General features: G+C 44.7%; 1 protein-coding gene across 1 annotated transcript in view; it reads left to right on the top strand.

The window, feature by feature from the left end:
* LOC146191534 (anoctamin-7-like) overlaps nt 1-11403 on the top strand; it is a 123859-nt gene extending 112456 nt beyond the window's left edge. The window contains exons 16-18 of the mRNA XM_084599966.1: nt 5634-5770; nt 10564-10644; nt 10982-11403. Coding sequence (XP_084456092.1) covers nt 5634-5770; nt 10564-10644; nt 10982-11179 — 416 coding nt within the window. The 3' untranslated portion in view covers nt 11180-11403. The remainder of the gene's footprint in view (nt 1-5633; nt 5771-10563; nt 10645-10981) is intronic.
* Nucleotides 11404-20388: the final 8985 nt, after the last annotated feature.

Here is a 20388-nt window from a genome sequence, read left to right as displayed (position 1 = left end):
GTTTATTTTTCTACTATACCTTGAAAGACAAGCATGAGGAAGTATTTCACAACACGAGTTCCGGTTTCAAAGGTCAAAGACGTTCCCACAGTCAATAACAAAAACACGGAGATATCTATTTTCTTTTGCTATTCATTCCTTCTCTTCCAACAGCATCTTACACCGTGCGCGAGCCAATAAATTAATGAAACAGGTTACGTTTTTCACGTTAGAATGTCTCAAGACAATGTAGCCTCTAAAATAATCCTGTATTTCTCAGTCCAAATTGAGTATATCACGTCAATGAACCCGACAGAATCACCACTGCGTTGCGACGGCTCAGTCCACATGGTTGGGGCGCTCGACTACAAGTCGGGGAATTCCGGTTCGATCTTGGCCGCGGCGGCCGCATTTCGATGGAGACGAAACGCAAGGCGCCCGTGTAGTGTGCAGTGTTGTTGCACGTTAAAGAACCACGGGTGATCGACATTATCCAGAACCCACCTCTACGGCGTACCTCTTAATGAATCGCTTCGGGACGTTAAACACCACAAACCGAACCAAACGAAACCTGGCCGAATCGTTCGAAGCAGAGAGCTCATAAAAACGCGGCCCACTCGCACAGAAAACGGTAGAACTGTTGCTCAATCGGTGTAAAGCAAAAAACGTTTCTCTGCTCAACACTAAGAACAAACGTAGATGATCTCAGCAAGCGACTTCGCCTTTTATCTTCCTGGATACACATGCACACAGCGATGACAAGTGCGGCGGCTTCTATCGACAGCTTGCATCGACCGGAGACGTGTGTGATAGCGAAGAGAACATACCTGTTTGCGGAGACGGTCAAGAGAAACAATAACCGAATTTAGCAGCATGACCTATAGGCAGAGGTTTAGCGGGATTCCGCTCACTTCGTGACTTTTTTTTTTTTTGTTTGTTTGTTTAAATGACCTATTCGCCGCGAGATCGACCTAGAGGCGGCGCCACCGTCACTCCGGTAGTGTGGATCGGCAGCCGGCGGCGCTCGCAGAAACGCACGCTGCGTAGGTCTGCTTTCGAGTTTACGGCGGGTTTGTTGGCGATGAAAACGTGCCTTCTGCAGTATTTCTCCAATACTTCAGAAACAAAATCGAAGGATTTCGCCAATGCAGCAGAAGAAGACCGGATTTTAGGAAAACAAAGCACGCAACCACCAGTCTTCTAGATTTACTTTGCACGTTTCTTGCGCTGTACCGCGCTCACGCGCCTAATTCTTGGGCCTGCCTAACGACAGCTTTATTTTTCTTATCGACTTTTAAACAGTTTGCGCGTGTCTCATGCGAGTGAGACCGGCGAATTTAGTGTCAAGCCCACGCAGATACAAGGTTCGTGCTCTGACCTGCAGTAATTTAGATTGAATCGAGAAAGCCTGGTTCATTATATCGCACTTGACTCGAGGATTAAGCAGGTTAAATGTAGCATTGGCAGCGCACTGCATGGCGAGTTGCTTTAGACTGAGTGCACATCAACTCTGGGTCCAGACAACCACGCACAAGTATTTCCCAAAAATAAGATCACGCCGACACTATACAGGAAACCTCGCCGCACAGGAAAGCTGATTGTTCACGTGTACAGCGCTGAGTGGATTGAATTTGCCGAGATGCTTTCTGCGGCCACTGTCATAGAATGTGATAGTGTATTAATGCATGCGCCACTAACTGTAAATGATTTCGTGAAACCGAGGAAAGTATAAGGGATTTCTGATGTGTGTGATGCTAATATATATATAATGGTAAATTTGTAGTGAAATTATTTTGTTTTGCAATGCGAATAAATTTCACCGTGTGAGAGAACTAGTACACACTTGACAGAATTTACAATGATCAGCGATTAATTTTCAGTAACGTTAAAGGGCAAGCTACGAATTACTTGCTGCGAAGACATCGTTATAAACTGCGCATGGGGACTGTCATGTTCTGGGAACCAATTTTACAGGCTGAAAATTTCTTTATCACTAATTATTTAGCAGTGACTAAATCTTACGCGAAGTAAAATATTAGGGTTGCTTCCAAAACAGATGCCGGATATAAAACTATTCCGAAAGAAATGGAGGTCATCTTATCATGCGACTATAAAAATGTATTTATTCCCGAACTAAACACTGATATTTAAGCCCGCATGAAGCTGTTTTACTCCTCTTGTCAGAAATGACGAGTTTTGTCGGAAGACAGCACGTGGACGAAAAGGGATTATAATGATTATAATAGGCTACCAGTAAAGTACGTTGATCTAGGTGTATTATGTAATATTTAGGGTAACAATTAGGTGCAGGGAATTTGTTTCCCAAACATTCGAGCATTTCTCTAAAGCAAAATGTGCTCACTAAAACTTTTACGGATGCACAGAAGCCTTCAAAAAAAAAAAAAAAAAAAACGAAAAGAAATGCATATTGGCCCGGGTTTAACGCATGAAATTTAAGCAGCATCAGCTATGACGGATGATTGCAAAGGCTGGTTTTTGCTGTAGTTTTTTTTTTTTTCATTATTAACACCACATTTACCACGTGGGATTGTTTATTGTGCAGTCAAATCCCACAGCAGGGGAACGCCTTTCGAAACGGTTGTGATTGAATCCCCCGTTCTCGAAATCAGCAGTCGAGCGCCCTTACCATTGAGACACTGCGACAGAGGTTTAAAAGCAAAAAAAAAAAAAAAAAAAACGTACTCACGCAACTCTATCGTGCATACAGACGGCGATTGTCGCAGAATTCCGCACCAAACCAAGAAAGGGCATCAAGTTTATCAAGCGGCCGCGATGAAGATGCAGAGTCAGCCTATGGTCGCGAAGAATGCACAAGCCGTTCATCAACTTCTGCCTGCTCATTTTCTCTAGTGCATGAAGGCAGCCTGATTCATTCATCCTTGGAAGGAGATGAAGCAGGTCCTAACGGTGCAGAATATGAGAAGCAGCAGACTAGTGATTGCGCAACGCAAACTACCGATGACCTTCTTCTACGCAAGCAGTCCGATGCAAGGGGTCTAAACCGAATGCGAGCGCAATTGTTCAGGAAAGCAGACACTATCAGGAGACTGCAACGAGAAAGCAGTCGCCTAAAAAGAAAACTCAGTGGTTATGAAAACCACACTCTCCACTCAGCGTTGAAAAAATGCCTGGACAAGCTCGGCACAGCCCAGTTCTGCTTAGAGGACTGCCTAGCGGTACAGATCACCAATGCGTCAAGGCAACGGCCCGTGTGGTCTCCAGACTTTGTACGGGAATGTGTAGTTTTGTACTACTTGTCCCGTAAAGCATACCGTTACATACGTAACAGAGGCCTTTTGAAACTGCCATAAAAAAACACGCTACTTCGCTACGTTGGCAAATCCAATAGTGAAAGTGGGATCACACCACTAATGAAAGAACGCCTGAAGCAAGAGGTGGGGCAGTTAAAAGAGCAAGCGCGGTTTTCCTCTATTATTGTGGATGAAACGAAATTTTCCCAAAGTCTGAACTTGTCACTGTCCTCGTGACCATTAAAAAAGCAGTTGATATTGCCCTGCCGCACATAAAAAAGACCAACGTGCGTCAGCAACTGGCTGAACTGTTACTGCCTCGACTGGAGCAGTGCCCCCTTTTCGTATGCCCAGCAAGAGATGACCACGCCACAAGCACACTAGTTGTAGTTTTCGACAAGTTCATTAGGCCACTTTTATCCAACGTCGGCGCCACTGTAACGGACCGGGCAGCATACCGCAAGAAGCTCGCCTGCAAGCCACTGCACAGGAAAGGGCTGCGCGTTTAGAATAAAGAAAATGTGAAAAACTGATGCTGAACATCATGGCTCCAATTTTGTCTTTTTAAATAAAGTGCAAATTGTATCTTCAAATGATTTTATCTGTGTTCCTGCCAAGCTGTAGGTTTATTGAATTAAACCCTCTTTTTTTTTTCTTTGCCGAGGATGAAAAGAAAAGAAAAAGACTAAATCCGCCATAGTTCCCTCCACTACAAGGTCAAAAAACTTTATCCATTGCAGGCTGTTGTGCACTGCCCTGGCCAAAATAGGAATGGGACAATGCATTGAGTGGCATCTGCAAGCGCTGAAAGCTAACATTTATTGCACGCATTTAAGTATAAACCAGATTTACACCCTGTCTACACAGGAAAACTGGCAGAATTCCTTGATCCCCATAAATGAAAGGTAATTTCTCGTTCTAAGCTAATATGCACAAGAATTTAAGAATTAAAATAAACCGCTCTGTTCAACTGCAAAATATTTCGTGTTTTGAAACCCTTAACAGTACACAAAGAAAATTACCTGCATGTTGCAAAAGCACGCTCTCATGACGATTTGCCTTTCCCCGGTTCTAAGTCAGCATCAGAATTCAAGAAGCAATTGCCTAATTGCACCAGCAAGCTACTTTGTTTTTCACCAGCACTTCTGGGCGGTAATTTTCTCGTGCGTGTCGCACACAGCCTGCGATAAGTGCGTTTTCGTCGTCTGCGCCCGTCCGCATCAGGGGAAGCGAGCCATGGGGAGCGCGCGCCACGCGCGGCGAGAGCAGCAGTCACACCGCATTACGCTCTCTCCGTGCGAATGGGACGGCCGGAGCAACGGCGCTGCGCGGCGGAGCCGATAGCGGAGGCCACGGAAGCAGTCTGCGGTGGCATATGTTTTAGTAGCTGCGGTATTCCAAACAGAAACGGGAATATGCGATTTCTGAGCGTTTGCATTAACTTTTACTGACGGCAACGACCTGTTTTGCTTTGACACGGCGGTAACGACAGTACCACTTCGTTTGAGACATTGCATGTCAAAGGATCTCAAGCTCGGAAGACCGCGATGGATGATGTCCTTATCAAAGCATGACATGCTCGGTACGGAGAAGTATATATATATATATATATATATATATATATATATATATATATATATATATATATATATATATATATATATATATATATATATATATATATATATGATATATATATATATGATATATATATATATAATGAAGCGTGGGGTAATAGACTGTTCATATTTATTTTGTAAGAGGCATATAGGTGAGCAAAAGCTCACAGGAACTGCGAAACAAACAAAAACACTCCTGTACACGCCGCATGCGCGCGCGTAAATCACTGCAGGCTGGCACGCGACGCGAAAACGCATCCACACTGAGTAGGTTTCGCCGCTGAGCCGCAAGGTGGCGACTCTGCTCGATCTCGAGGCCAATACTGATCAAGCCTTTCCAAATACGAATGTTCTCTTTTTTCCTATTTATGTACACGTAAAAATACTAGCAATACACTAGCAGCGCGACCGATCTGCCGAATAGGCAACCTGCACTGCATAGGTAGCGCTGCGATTGTCCCACAGCGTGACTAAAAAATGCTGCTGTTAGCCGCTTGGTTCGCGATAAACGACCGGGCATGTTCAGCACCATTATAGATACGCGTGTGACAACGTCATTCCCAGACGCTCTCGATGTAGCCCAGTTATCTGACACACGCCACGCAGAGCTTCGACAGAGCGTGCAATCTGATCCCTGTAAGCTCATGCAGGTGGCGTGAAAACGCCCTAAAAAGCCACCTCAGAAGTATTTGCTCTTCTCGCTAGGATGTGTTACGTTCACAGCGTAACTGTAGCGTTCACAGCGTGCTCTATGTCTTCGCAGGAATGTGGTTCCACCTTTTCGGCTTCATCAATGTGTGCGGCGTGGTCAGCAACGCGTTCCTCATTGCTTTCACCTCCACGTTCGGCAGGAACCTCAAGAGCGATTACAGGCGCTTCATCTTCGTCATCGCGTTCGAAGTGAGTACAGCCAAACCTGAATATATCGAACTGAATGAACTATTCGATTATTGGCAAAACGACGCATGAGACCGGCACCAGATAAGATAATCATATAACCTAGAATTGAGTGTCGTAGTCAAAAATAATATTGTTGGAGGGGGGTGGGGGGGAGGGTTATGCCACTGATCAAAGAACTGGCCGAAAAAAGGCGGGGAAGGGGAGGGGGCACAGGCAACGATGCGGAGTGGAAAAAAATGCCAGGGCTTTTAAATCGATTATAGTGTCAAAGTACGGGATTTTTTTTTCGTCTTACTTGATTTAACTCGGTGTCTTTGTTGCTGTTACAAGACACTTACCTGATACAAACTTTCTCTGGCTATGGGCATGGTGGGATGCAGTTTTAGCTCTACATGTGGCGCCATCTGGGAGCCGTCGCATGAAATGGCGAATATTTAACCGTGGCCTCCGCGATCAATTCCGGTTGAAGGGCGCGCTTGATAGTCAAGGTCACGGGCTTGACCCTATTTGTGGTGCCCTCTGGGAGCCCAATCGTCAGACGGCGCAGCTTTAACTGCATAAACCTGGTCATAAAGAGTGTAAGCATCCACCGCAGTGACTCAGTTGTTAAGACGTCGTTCGGCTATGAACCGAGTACCCGGGTCCGAATCCGACCGGTTTGGACCTACTCCGACTGTGTGTGTTTTTTTTTTTTCATTGGTGTGAAATCATTAGAAGAGGTCATGATCCGTCATTGGTCAGTCATAGTCTACATCAGTCTCTATGTTGGCTGGCGAACATGAAAGGCTCGTATGGGAGGCTTCAGCATTGCAGCCGCTATACCGGACTTAGTTTGAATTATCCGCGCCAGGCCACATGGTTGTGACTTCACGAAACAGCTCAGCCAATCAAAGCGACGGCACAAGCAAAGATCGGACAAGATTCTTAGTCGGTGGTGGTGAGCATATGAATGCATTCGCACTAAAATGAGTAAAAGGGATCGAAAGGCAGCCTGAGACGCAACCTACGTTCACGTCATCGAGAGAGATTTCACAGCGTTGCCAGTAAAGCACCGAAGGCCGCTCTGCCGACCCGTTTCCGTGCGAGAAAATTGACAGAAGAGTGCGATAGAAGCGCCACTTCCTGGACGCGGCGTAGTGGTAGATATACCGAACGTCCTGCTGAACGAAAGCTCGATAAATGCGAAATGTTATACCTTTTCCAGGGATTTTCAAGGTAATGTAAGCAATAATTCGATACATTTGCGTTCGAATGTTTACCGAAGGCAACCTGCTAATAAAATATTCGCTCTCAAGACGTGTTGCGCTCACTAGCCTCGCCCTGTATTTCCCTGCTTGTAACTGCGAAGCGATTGTAGACCATTCATTGGAGCATTAAATCAATGTTTGTCCTACGCTGTCAAGGTGCACCTCGTGTTGTACACTACGATGTGCGCACACAATGAGCAAAAAAAGATATTTCAATATGTTTGCATAAATTCCGAATTTCGTGAATACATAATTCCAATTCACTATTTTTGCATGAACTGCCCTCTTCTTCAGCCAGTTGCTGGAGGCGCAACTGTCTTGTTTCAGTTTTTTTTTCGTTTTTTTTTTTCATTTTTGTCCTGCTTGGGGCGCTCCCTGTTGTGTTCATTTCCCATCTGGTCCAAATTATGATTAATTTGCTCACTTGTAGAATCAACCCGAAGATTTTTGCTGGTTTGAAGTATTCCCATGAACTTTCAAACGTCATGAGCCACGGGTCGAGCTAAATTACTGGAGCTTAGCTTAAAACCAGCACATTTGTGAGAAGGATCGGCAAATGAACACTTGGTGTGAATAGGTGAGGAATGGGAAAAAAAATGCCGACGATTACGTTACTTCCTAATACGAAATGTGAGCGCATCTCATCAGCTGTTTCGGCTTTTCGATAAATTGAGGCAAAGAATTCGAGCAATACATGTATGTACGATTACAGACAACTTTTAGGCAGCCGGTTCGCAGTGGCGAATGGCGGCGGCTATGCTTTTCGGCTCGGGCGGTGCACATATCGAGATCCGCCGCCACCGCCCCGGCGCTCTCATTGCCGCCGCACAGAGGTGGCATTGGAGGAGGAAGGAAGAGAGCAATTAAGTTATCGGAAGGTCGCGGGAGACAGCGAGTGGGCCCATAGGAACGTTGCGTAGCGAAGAGATAGCAGCGACTGACTGATGCCGCTGGCGCCGATAGCGAGTTAAGTCAACGTGGTTCTGCGTTTTGGTTTGGGATGCACGCACCGTGATCCGCTGATGCCGAGCCGGCGCTTCGGCAACCGGAAAACATCGTCGCCGCCACGCAGGAAGAAGGGGAGGGTACACGCAGCGGCGAACGGTGGCGGCAGGAGCGTGCGCAGCAATCGGAGAACAGAGAGAGGGGGAGGGTACACAGCGGCGAACGGTGGCGGCAGGAGTGCTCGCTGCCTCGACTTTACTGCCTCGGCTACGGAGTAGGTTACGAGGGAGAATGGCGACGCCGACGCGAAACGCAGGAATGGGCGCCAAAGCGCTGCGCTCTAAAAGTGGCTATTAGGACTGATTTTTTTTTCGTACGGCAATGAAAGAGTTATGTCCAGTCACCACAATGTTCTCTACATGAACCTCGTTATTTACTTTCCACGTTAAACCATAGCGGCGGGAACGTCACTCTGCGGAGCTGATTTTCTATCGTAGGTTTGGTCTCCGCTGATTTCGAAGTACACTGAACAAATTGGTTCATCACGAAATTGTTTGAAAGATTATGCTTCCATAGGCATACAAAAGTCTGGGCTTTAAATATATACTTAAACAGAGCGGCGACCAGGAGCCCACCTCTACGCTGAGAAATCGGTAGGATCATTCACTTTCCAGAATGGTGAATCCGCTTTGCTGTGTGATGTGCATTTGAATAAAAAATCTTTGTATACACTTCGCGCGTCGTCCGAGACAGAAAATAACAGGCGATGATTGTTATTTATGCGAACTACATGTATTAGCAATGTGCTAATGACGTACACCGCAGTAACTTAGTTGGCAGCACAGTACGAGAAATTCGGATGTAGTGAGTCTCGTTATATCTGTTTCCTTTACATCAGTTTTTCGGTATACCTAAGTATTTTGCTATGACCAATCATTTCGTTATATCGAAGTATTTGCCTGAGTATTTGCCTTTTCCCCACATTGCACGACAGAGGCTTCAGAAGCACGACACCACTTTTAATGCGAAATCATAAGGAATGCCGTAAATGTGAAACTTGTCCCCCGCTGTCACCTGGCAAGAGTCACCTACCACGGCTGGTGCACAAAGCAACCACAGGCCACGGTTGCCAGGTGAAAAAATGGAGAGGAAAATATATCATTTTCCTCTTGTAGGGGAGAGCTGAAAAAAAGATTCGATATAACGAAAAACATATATAATGAAACTTATTGTGCTATGCGGAGTCGAAGAGGAGTAGGATTTCACATTTCCTCAACATCAATGAAAATGATTACCTTTTTTTTTTCCTGCGCCTTCCACGACAGAGGCTTCAGAACCACGCTGCCGTTTTTCATGTGGTGGCGCGCCCCTTATTAGAGAGATTTAGCACACCGTGATCCGCGATCCGCTACCGTGATGCGCCACCACGCGTTCCATTGCGCATGCCCAGATCACTTTCATGCCGATAGATGGCGCCACATACTTGATATCGGCACATTGACCTGGTGCATCGGAACCAATCAGCTTGTACGCCCCGCCCACGAGCGGTAGAGTGTCACGGTGGCGGATCACGGTGTGCTAAATCTCTCTATTAGAGATTTAGCTTACCGTGATCCGCCGCCGTGGCTCTCTACCGCGCGTGGGCGAGGCGGTCAAGCTGATTGGTCCCGACGCGGCAGGTCTCTGTGCCGACATCTAAAGACATCCAGTATGTGGCGCCATCTGTCGGCGTCAAGTGGGGTCTGGGCATGCGCAGTGGAACGCGCGGTGGCGGATCCCAGTAGCGGATCGCGGATCACGGTAAGCTAAAACTCTATTGGTAAGGCGCTACGGTAATAAAAAGCACTGCTACGACGATAACAAATTTGACCAGCAGCTGCGAGAGGAGACACATATATTAGACGTTCAGTGACAGCTTCCAGTACTACATGCTTTGTCAATGCCAAGCAGTGATCGACGAAAAAGACTTGGAATACTGACGGTGTTAGATAATTGCGAAGTCATTTTTGAATTTGGTGCGTTATTTTCTAATAAACCCACATACATGTCTATAATTTGAATGTATGGCTTAAGTTATATCTGTGGCTTATATATGTGCGCAAGCTTAATGCGGTAAGAAAGATAAATTTGAAAAGCTGAATTATATGTTTTCGTCAAGTATACCGCACGTTACGAAGCACTGATTACTTTACCAAACCCACTTGCATATGTCCTGCGAAGCAACTGAGTGATATGCAGTATGGTGCAGACAGCTACGCTCTTTTTATAAACTTTAGGTTGCGAATTAGCGGCTGGCTGTGCCGGTGCATTTTCTTACCTCCCCGAGTTTCCATGACGGCGTTTCCAGCAGCAATTCAGTTGCAGTTAATATGGCCTCCAAGACATTTACAAATGGTCGCAGATGAGCCCCTGCTACTCCATACGCGCCACAGAATCTAATTTCCAAAGTATGATGCCAGCTCCGCCCCCATAACAACATGGTCAGATCACTGCATGTTTTCTAGCAGAAAACGAGCACAAGCCTTAGAAAAACGAGAAAAAGTGTATTAAGTACGTCATCTGCGTATAAGCGGTTGTGTCATTCTGAATTTCTCTTCGCAGCATCTCGTGTTCGGCGTGAAGTTCATCCTCACCCTCGCCATTCCAGACACTCCAGCAGCAGTGAAAAACGCCAAAATGAAGGTGAGTGCAGCACCGCAGCGCAGGCTACAACGTGGTGAACAGGGCCCAAACAAAAGACAAGAGATTGATCGCAGAAGATGCAGAGCAAGACAAACCGTTGCGAAACCTCACACATAAGTGCAACTAGATTAGCAGAAGGCAGAGCCTGTCGAGTGAGTTACTGCAAAGTCACGTTACCACAATCAGGTTGTCAAGGCTTGAGACGAGACCGTCCCCTCATAGGGCTGCGCAAGGAATTTAGAGAACGTATATTGACAGCAGATACTGGCGTAAGGTAGTTGAGTCGGACGGAGTAAGGCTTCCACCTGAAGTGCCAATCATGATTATGTGTCCGCAGGAGCGGCAACTCCTGTCGCACATGATGTCCAAGGTGGCCACGCTACAGGACAGGCTACTGGGCGGCTCGGGAGCCACGGCTTCCCAGACGGGCAGCGCAGCCACCATGACAACGGCGGGGGCGGCTAACGCCAGCGAAGGCCTGGCCGGTGGCTCGCAGCAGGTTCGACGCAAGCTGTCGCTGACGCGCGAGGAATGACACGAGGATCGGGCAGCGGCACCGGTCATACCCACCGGGAGCTGCTGCGACAGCACGTCGTTTCGAACCGTGGCGTGGATACCATTCGCTACGGCCTCGCTCCAAAGGTCCGCCTCTGGGGTCAAGAGACGCCACCGAAGCACGGTCATACTTATGGACGCGTGAACAGTACAAAGCCCCTCAGCGCCGCGGTCTGATATGGTGCTGTTACCAGACAGCTGCTTGCCGAGACACTCATGTTTGCACACTGTTCAATGAGGACAAAGCTAGATGGAACTCCTCCAGGCTCTTCCGGGAGACAAAGGAGTGGCAGGCGATGTTGAGCGGATTTGTAAAACAAGCCCAGTGACGCTTATTCTAAGTGCTTTTCACGCGCTGTCGAGACAAACCCAGAAATATCAGAAATGGGCGCGTGCGAACACAGGTTGTTTCACTTAAAAGCCCAAAACATAGATAAATGACACCGGATCTATAGTTGCGAATAAGAATTATGGAAGTTCACAAGTGGCTGCCGGCTTCCCAGGGTAGCCCGCCCTTGCCGCGAGTGATCAGGCGTGAGCGCAGCAAGGATTCAGGATACTTGTTCAAACTCCTTTGGTCAGAACTAGGTAGTTGACCTCCATATTTTATCCCTTCATTTCTTCCTCGGCCGTGTGCAAGCCTAGTTTTCATGCCTGTCACCACTGTACTTGCAGCTCATACAGCACTGCTCGCCTGCTAGAAAGCTTGACACGAAGTGGTAAACGGTGCCCGTAGTGTTCTCTTTGTTTCTTTATTTATTTTCGGCATTCCTTTTTTCTGGCAAAGAGATGTGGGTTGCGCGAATGAGGCGATTATATGATAGACCTCTCGTTCGCACAATCCATCTCCTTATATTATACACAGGGTGTTTCAGGGAATACATTGAAATATAAAACAATATGTATGCAAGAACGAACGCTCTGCCGAAATGGACAAAATATGCTGCAAAATTCATCCAATTATCCATCAAATCAACTCTACAGGATAATTAACCTTAATTACCGCAGTTGGGTGGTTAGCCCCAATAGGAAGTTCGAAGCCTCGTTAACAAGAGAATGCCATGTCAGCACCTGAAACGAAAACTCATCGTCTAAAGTCCTACAGCGCGAGAAAAGGAAAGCCGACGCTTTATTTTTTCGTACTCAAAGCAAATGTTCACGCAAGCTTTACACACACAGACAGAAAAAAAAAAAAAAATGAGACAGAAGCAATGTCCAGAGATCATGTGATGCAGTGGAAGTGGCGCCAAATTCGAACTGCTCGCTCTACCGTGAAGTGTCATGCACTTTATTTAGCTCCGTCGTTCTTAACAATAACGACCACGCAGCTGGCAATGACTCGCCTTTCCCTCACACCAAACTTTAAGTGAAAAAAGCGGCATGATGCGGCGCAATACCGCTTGCAGTTCAAACTGAAAGCCGTTGTCACTGCTGCCACGTGGTCATCAGACATCGCTTCTATGCCAAGATTTTCGCGCATCCCTGGCAGCCAGTTTCGGTTTCATATGGATAAAAGTGTCGGATTTCCTTGCAAGCAGTTTTTTTTCTTTTTTTTTAAGAAAATTAGTTTATGGAATTTAATGGGGGCATAAACAACTGTGGCTATCTGCGCCACAAACACTTTCAGAAAACGAGTTTTCTTTAGTTCCAAAAACTGATATGGTATCACCTTGTTCATGGCTTCGAACTCGATCCCTATTGTGACCACTTTGATTAGCTGTTTTGATTAACTGGATTATTAGAGGAGTTCTGCAGCATCTCGTGTCAACCGTTGCAGAGAGCTTGTTATTACAAATATTTTTGTTTCTACTTTGACTCCACGATGTTTCAACATTACTTAGTCTTCCCTGAAACATCTTGTATGAACCAACATGCCTAAAAATGCATTCTACTGAACAGCTCTATTTTTCCATTTTAATAATTATGCAGAAGTCGCAAAACACAAGCTTTTTTTATTCATTTGATTACGCAGTATAAGGAACAAAGCGTGACGCCCACCGAATCCCCAGAGTAGTGGCCAATGACATTCGCATTCTAAACATACTAGAATTCCACAATCCACTAGGTGTTGAGACATCCCAATGTCCAGCAGTATGCAAAAAAGAAACAAAGTTAATATACCCATGCTCGATCTACACCGTATGGCTCTTTGACCGTCAGGAACATTGGTCGGCAAAGTAGCAAAGCCAGAAGTGGTGTGAAGGTTATTTCCTTTGGAACTGACCTGTCTGGTGAAAGTCCTCCACTGCAACCTTTATGTAAAAGGTAGTAAAAATGGCACGGTATATGGAGCATATAACATCCTAAATTAACGGCGGCTATGGAAGGCTCCATATTAGTTTTGACTCCCAGGGTCCTTTAACATGCACAGGCTTCCCACAATACGCAATACGCCGCGTGTTTTGCCTCCACTGAAACCTGGTTGTCGCGGCCTGGATAGAACTCGTGTCCTCAAGCTCAGCAGGCAGAAAAAGAAGAAACTGTTAAGTTTGCCCAATTTCCATCCTATACTATCATCATGTGGGCACTAAAAAAAGGTATAGCCACACAACACAAACAATGGTCTCACTTTGTCAACACAAAATCCCTTCACACTTTCATCTGGACTTCTCAGACTGCACAATTTTCTCTGTCTCAGGCTGCACAATTGTAGGAAAGCCAAGCAAGTGAGAAACGTTCTGCTGGGCAAGTTGGTTAAATACATAAATGGGAAAAAAACTTGCAGCACAACAGAGAAGACAAACGACAGCAGGCGACCTAAGAAAGTGAAGAGCTGGACAGGGCAGAGCAAACGAACAGACCAAGTTCTTGCCTCGTGCTTCTTGCCTTCATACAATGGTGCATTTGTTCTCATAATATCTAGAAGCAACCTACTAGATACTAATGCAGTCATGCCGAAATGAAGAAAGTCAGTCATCTAAGCAACTTCACTACTTATGAAAGTATATTATGAACTGCACACATTATGATCGAAGCCCAAATATGTTGGTTCTTTTCTGCATGAACAGAAAGATGAGGGAAAAAAAGCATTTCAACTATATCATACTTTGCAGTGATTGTGGCCATATATAGCAGTGGTATGCCTTTATAACCACTTCACCACAAATAACTTTCTTAAGAACAAGACTGACTTCTCTGTACCAGGATTACATACACAACATTCTCAACATGCTACAGTACAAAACTAAAGAAAAAAGTTGAAAAAACAAAACAATTTCGCTCCTCTAAAAAAAAAAGTCACTTTAATATAGTACCACCAGCACCTTTTACAAACAACCAATCGTTGCCTTAGTACACTTGAATTAAAGGGGCACTTGTGAAGCAACCACAGTAGATCTTTTTGAGCTCTCCCAGTGATATCTTCTTGCAGTTCAGACCTCGTGAAACAAAAGCAACTTGTTATAGATAAAATGGAGAAGGAGGAAAAGGGGATTCTTGATAACAAAAAAAAAAAAAAAAAAAAGAATGAAGGGTTGAAGGAGTTTCAGGTTTCAGAATCCTAGCCAACCTTCCAATCAGAGGACTTATCTTCCTCATATCAAAATGTTGGCTAACAGACTAAGACAAACTTTGACCCCTGTTCATTGCTTTCTGTTGGAGAGACAGCACGTCCTTGAAGTAGTAGACATACCAAACTTTTGCATGATGTTTTTTTTTATACGACACAAGAGACATGAGTACACACGAGTCACAATATGAGTTCATCTCAGAAAGCTGAATAATTTGTACTTGAATTTGTTCTTGCGCCGTTTCGTTTTAATAAGCCGAACGACAGCTTTCAGACTGAAACAACAGAGGATATGAGGTGATACGAATGTCTAAAAAGTGCTCTATAGTCGCTGCTTTTCATTCTCGTGACTCCAACTTTTAGGCAATGGTGGAAGCGAATGACCTCCCTTATATAAATTTACTGCACGTTTACATAATCCACGAGGCTGTCCATGTTTTCTGCTGCGCTGCAGACCACACCAAAGAAAGATCTTGCGTCTCTACCATCATTTTTTACTCTGTCGACTAATGGTCACCTCTTGCAGGGGAAAGTTAGAGTGTGGGGAGGGGCCTATTTGTAGAGTGCATTTATTTCACTTTATTTGTCAAAGAGGTAGGGAGACAGCGTGACATCTGATATGAAAGTTTTTGCTTAGAAGGTGGCAGTAGCCCCTCCCTCCCCTTCTAATTTGCAATACATCTGCCCCTGGTGCCCCCCATTTAAAGACAAGTGATGCAGACAGCTTTGTCCAGTTTTACAATCCACATAAGAGGGCGATTGTTAGATGCTACTTCCGTCCATAGGCTGGCAATAGACACAATCAACTGTTTACACTTGCAGCCCCTTAATGCAATTCAGAAGTTGTAGTTTTAAGCTGAAGAGACACATTATCCTAGTGATTTCAAAGTGAGATTCACTTGAACTTGATGTTGAAGTGAGAGAGTCACTTCAACAGTCACTTTACTGCTGGAAGCTAGAATTCAAGAAGGCTATTTGAGAAAACAAAGCAAATAGAAAGCATTGATATTCTTTGATAACAAAAACAGTTCGGTGAGGCCTCTGTAAAAAAAAATACAAAACACAAAACGAGAGACCATTTGACTTTGCCAACCAACGCAGTATCGTGAAGAAGCACCAAATCTCAAGTGTCCATCCACATCTAAGGACTTTTCGACCTAATTATTAAGGTGAGCCAAGTCGGTTTTGAACCTGAGCCAACTCAATTTTAGAATTGTGCAAATTCAATTTTGAGGGTGGGTCAGGCCCATTCCGTGCACAGGCCAGGTTGGTTTTGGACACAGGTCACCTCAATTATCAAACTGTGCAAAGTCAATTCTGGGGGTGGGACACCCAATTTCGGGGCTGGGCCAAGTCCATTTAAAGGTCAAAGGACAAGGTCATACAGTCAGTTACTTGAGAAGTGGACCCTTGGCCCACCCTTGCCTTGCTATGAGCACACGGTTTAACTTGATTGGACTTAAATCATTTTTCTCAACCTTGGCAGAGACCTCAGACACAGAGAGATCGAGATTTAAGCTTCACATCGAATAGTGCTTTTGCCTTAAAGAATAAACCTATGGGCCAAATGCAACAGTGTGCATTTACATTACAACACTTCAGAAAAAATGTGCTTAAATTTATTTTTCCTATACACATTCCTATCTATATACGTGGACAGCTTTTTGTGGCTATGGGGCAAGGCTACGGGAGAGGGCTTTTGTCACGGTGTATCTACACCCATTAGTTCTGGCATATCTGGCCTCAGTTACGGTTTCAGTTTCACTTCCGCCTTTACTTGGAATAGTTTTCGAGCAGCCAACGATGCATAGATGTATTTCTTTACACCACTGAAAGCCAATGTAAATGTAAATTCGTGGTTGATAAATATCACACTCTACGTACATTGTCGAAACAAGCACATTGCGAAGCACACAGAAACCAGAGAGTAAAAACTGCAGAAGCAGCCAGAGTACGCTTTGCAGGATTTCTGACAGATAGCGCAGCCATTGGAATTTGCACAGCGCATTTTACTGATGTGATAATGCTCTACACTAACATTGTACTGCCTTGTACTGTAGTATAATACTGACGTAATAATACCATGAATAGTGCCGTGTTGGTACAATATTCCAGAACGCAATCCGCGAAATTTCTGGTGGGACTATATTTTGTTGCCCAGTGATTTGGCTCTGAAGGTTTCGCTGTATAGCCGCAAAAAGTTGCTCACGAGTATAGAGCACATTTGCCATGCCACCTTTTGGGCAAACTACCTTGTAACAGTAAAATGTAACCACCGCCATCGTCACCATCCTTTCAGCAGCCAAATTCAAATATGCTCCTCCCCAACCTCTCCTCCGCTACCTTGGACCGTTTCACTCATGTGGCTAACTGCTGCTGGCCATATACACAAGTCTGAACATTGGACACAAGGCTTCATGTTTCTTCACTGTTTTACGCATGTGCTTGACAATGACCAATGTTCACAAAATGTCTTGCTTTCCGAAGCGCTCTTTCAGGGCTAGCAAGGCTCCTAGAGGCTAGATATTTCGAAAACACCAGCTTTAGAAGGGCAATATTTTTACAGGGAAACCAAGGAGAATGCAACCTAATTTTCTCTTCCAGTCAGGTTCGACTTACAGGCCATTAAATGCCTTGTTGACGTTCAATTGGCAGCAAAAAATCGATTACTGGTGAAAACTTTTGGAGTTTAATGTAAAATATCTTTTTTTTTTTCAGCCACGCTATTAAAACCTGCGACACATATTACTAATGATGACATCAAGAGAATTACGGACTCGGTAATAGGTTTTGCACATGGCTGGCGATATGGGCTGGTCATCGAGATCCACAAGCGAAACAGTACTTGACATTCTCGCGGTTTGGTTGCGAAAATTGAGTGTGGTGGTAAACATCTGCGTTTCAGTTCAGGCTTTTATTTTCAGTGAAATCAGACTCTTTACCATCAGAATGCAGTAATCTGTCGATAAATGCCACCTCAAATTTGCATAGGCAAATGCAAGGAACTAGTTTTGAGCCACTGCACAGATTTGCCAATAGCACCAAGACATTGTGTTCAGAACGCCTTGAGAAATAGTGTGCAGTAGCCCACGTGCTCCAGCATTAAGTACGAGGATACATGCGCCATCTTGGGTGCAGCTGTTGCATTTTCACGAGGGCAACACACAAATATGCCTCCTTGGAGTACAAGGCCAGGATGCTTAAACTAAGCCACTCTTTGTGCTAAGGTGATTCTTTGAGCTACAGTGTAATCCTAGGCCGTAAATTTCGACATAATGTGTTCAACATGTAATTGCCGACATTGCCCACAGCATTAGGACAGAACGGAAGCCAATGAAGCTGGTTGTAAAAAAAAAACAAAATTCAGCAGGGAGACTTAGAACTGCCTATGTGTATGAAATCAAAAGCTTGCTCGTGTGATGTCCTCTGTAGTCTTTCCATTTCTCCGACGACAACCGCTGCAGTAGGCACGTGGTATGGTGAGGTGATTAACGCACACAACTAGAGCTACGCATGTTATCTATACAAATCCCTGTCACAAACTAGACTAGCAGATGCATACCAATTCGGTAGCACAATGGTATGACACCACCCGAAATGCTACACAAATAATGGTTGCATTACAATTTTGATGCTAAAGACAAGAAATCTGGCGTGACATGGTAGTCTGCTAGTAATGCCGTTCGAGCAAATGGTGTACCTTAGGTAACAAGGGCGGGAGGGACCCTCCCAATGGGGTATCTGCTGTGCATGCAGTTACCCCCTCGCCGTTTCAATACCGAGTGGGACGATGGTACTTATCATGTATTATGCTTTTTTTATGTTGTGCTGATGTAACCAGATCATGTGAGTTTCGTGCTATTTTCGATGGACACTTCCTGTCCGAGCCACTGATGAGCCAAGTAAGACTTTCACCTTAAAGGTTGCCATTTCTTGTGCATTCTCGAAGCTGCTTGCTATTCTTTTAAAAGGAGCTGCTGAGAACACGATACTGTATCAAGTGTAACTAAACACGATACTATATCAAGTGTAACTACTGAAGCACCAAGCACTAAACAAAAGGTTTGGTTTGAAAGGTGACAATCTTCGCAGTGAAAATCGATTGGCTACCACCTGTGCTATGTCTTGCAGACCATCACAAACTGCGCTTCCTAGCTCACAGGAAATTAGTAAAGACCAAATAAAGCAAATGCAGTGAGGCTGCTAATAGACACAAGTGCTAAGAAAGTTGGACAGCCCTCAAGCCTTGTAGGAAATTTAAGATAACATGTTTTGTGCATGCACATTAACATGTTTACCTAATTACACATGTGAGACTTAACAAATTTGTCAAACATTTCTTGCAGTACGTAAGAGCACTCAAGTATCTTGCCAGAACTGTGTGGCTAACAACAGCATAAAGCAGTTTTTCCACAAATACAGAATTTGTAAATAAGAGTCATATGCTGAAGATCAAGACAAAACTGAATAAATTGATCTTGATGATTATATGAGCAGAGCAGTTTTAGAATAGGGGGCCAAACATAGATGTACCTAGGAGCATTTGCTGCTTGCAACATTCCTCCAACTGAATGGTGAAGATTTCAACAAAACAGCAACAAGAAAAGCTTGCAAGGTCCTGCTACGTATGAATGTATTCAAATCGGAAGTGGAGCAAACACAGCAGATTTTGTCATAATTTTAATGTACTTTAAACTGTTCCAGATCAGTCAAGACATAATTTTTTTCAACTGCCACATTCCTCTACGATCACATCTCCGCTATATGAAGGCACAGTGGGAGTATAGCGGGAGCTGTGTTCCTTGTGGTGTTCTTGACGTTTGAAGTACGTGCAGCCATTAACTAAAATTTTATTACTGTAATGTACTGTATGCCTTGCGGTCAAAATAAGCTGTGATAAAAGTCTTCAGTGCAATTCATTTGTTGAAAGTGCAAGGCACAGCACATCAGCTGTAGTAAATTTGCACAACATAAAAGGATACCCTTTTTACCAGTATCATCACATTTCCAAGATGCTATTCGCTCTGAGACTGTTTCTCTCTTTTCGAATATCAAGTTTGGGTCCAAAGCAAACTCAACAACAAAAGTACACACCTGACGCCACGTTAAATTCTGGTACATGTTTAACAGTGCTATGTACAGCCGCCCTGATTTTTAACAATATAGCGCGAGCATCGACCAAACTGCTGGTCAGCGCCTTATAACGGCAATAAGCGTGCAACACGTCGAGAGTTTGTGCATGCGCAAGGATGTGGAACGTCGCAAACAGATATTGTGACAGGGCGTGTGTCTTTGTGATCCGAACAGCGTAGCAGAAGACGCTCTCTCTTCGTGCGCGTGCGCGAACTCTCACCGTGTTGCACGCTTATCGCTGTTATAAGGCGCTGAGCAGCAGTTTGGTCGACGCTCGCGCTATATTGTTAAAAATCAGGGCAGCTGTACTTCATTTACCTAGATCTGTTTTTCTATATTATCTTACAAAAGTTGCCCACCTTTCAGTTTCCTCCTTTAGGATATCTTAAGTAAACTAGAAATTATAAGAACTTTCCCAGATTTGAACATAAATGATCCGTTTTTTTTTTTCCCATGCACTTTGATTCCTAGAGCTGCCCATCCCGAAAGTATAAAACAAGAGACTCATTAGCATGTACACATCAAAAGTGCACTTACTTTTTATCCAT

This window comes from Amblyomma maculatum, chromosome 4 (genome assembly GCF_055883805.1).
Source record: "Amblyomma maculatum isolate TAMU_Amacu chromosome 4, ASM5588380v1, whole genome shotgun sequence".
Classification (NCBI taxonomy): Eukaryota; Metazoa; Arthropoda; class Arachnida; order Ixodida; family Ixodidae; genus Amblyomma; species Amblyomma maculatum.
This window is presented reverse-complemented; position numbering and strand designations above follow the sequence as displayed.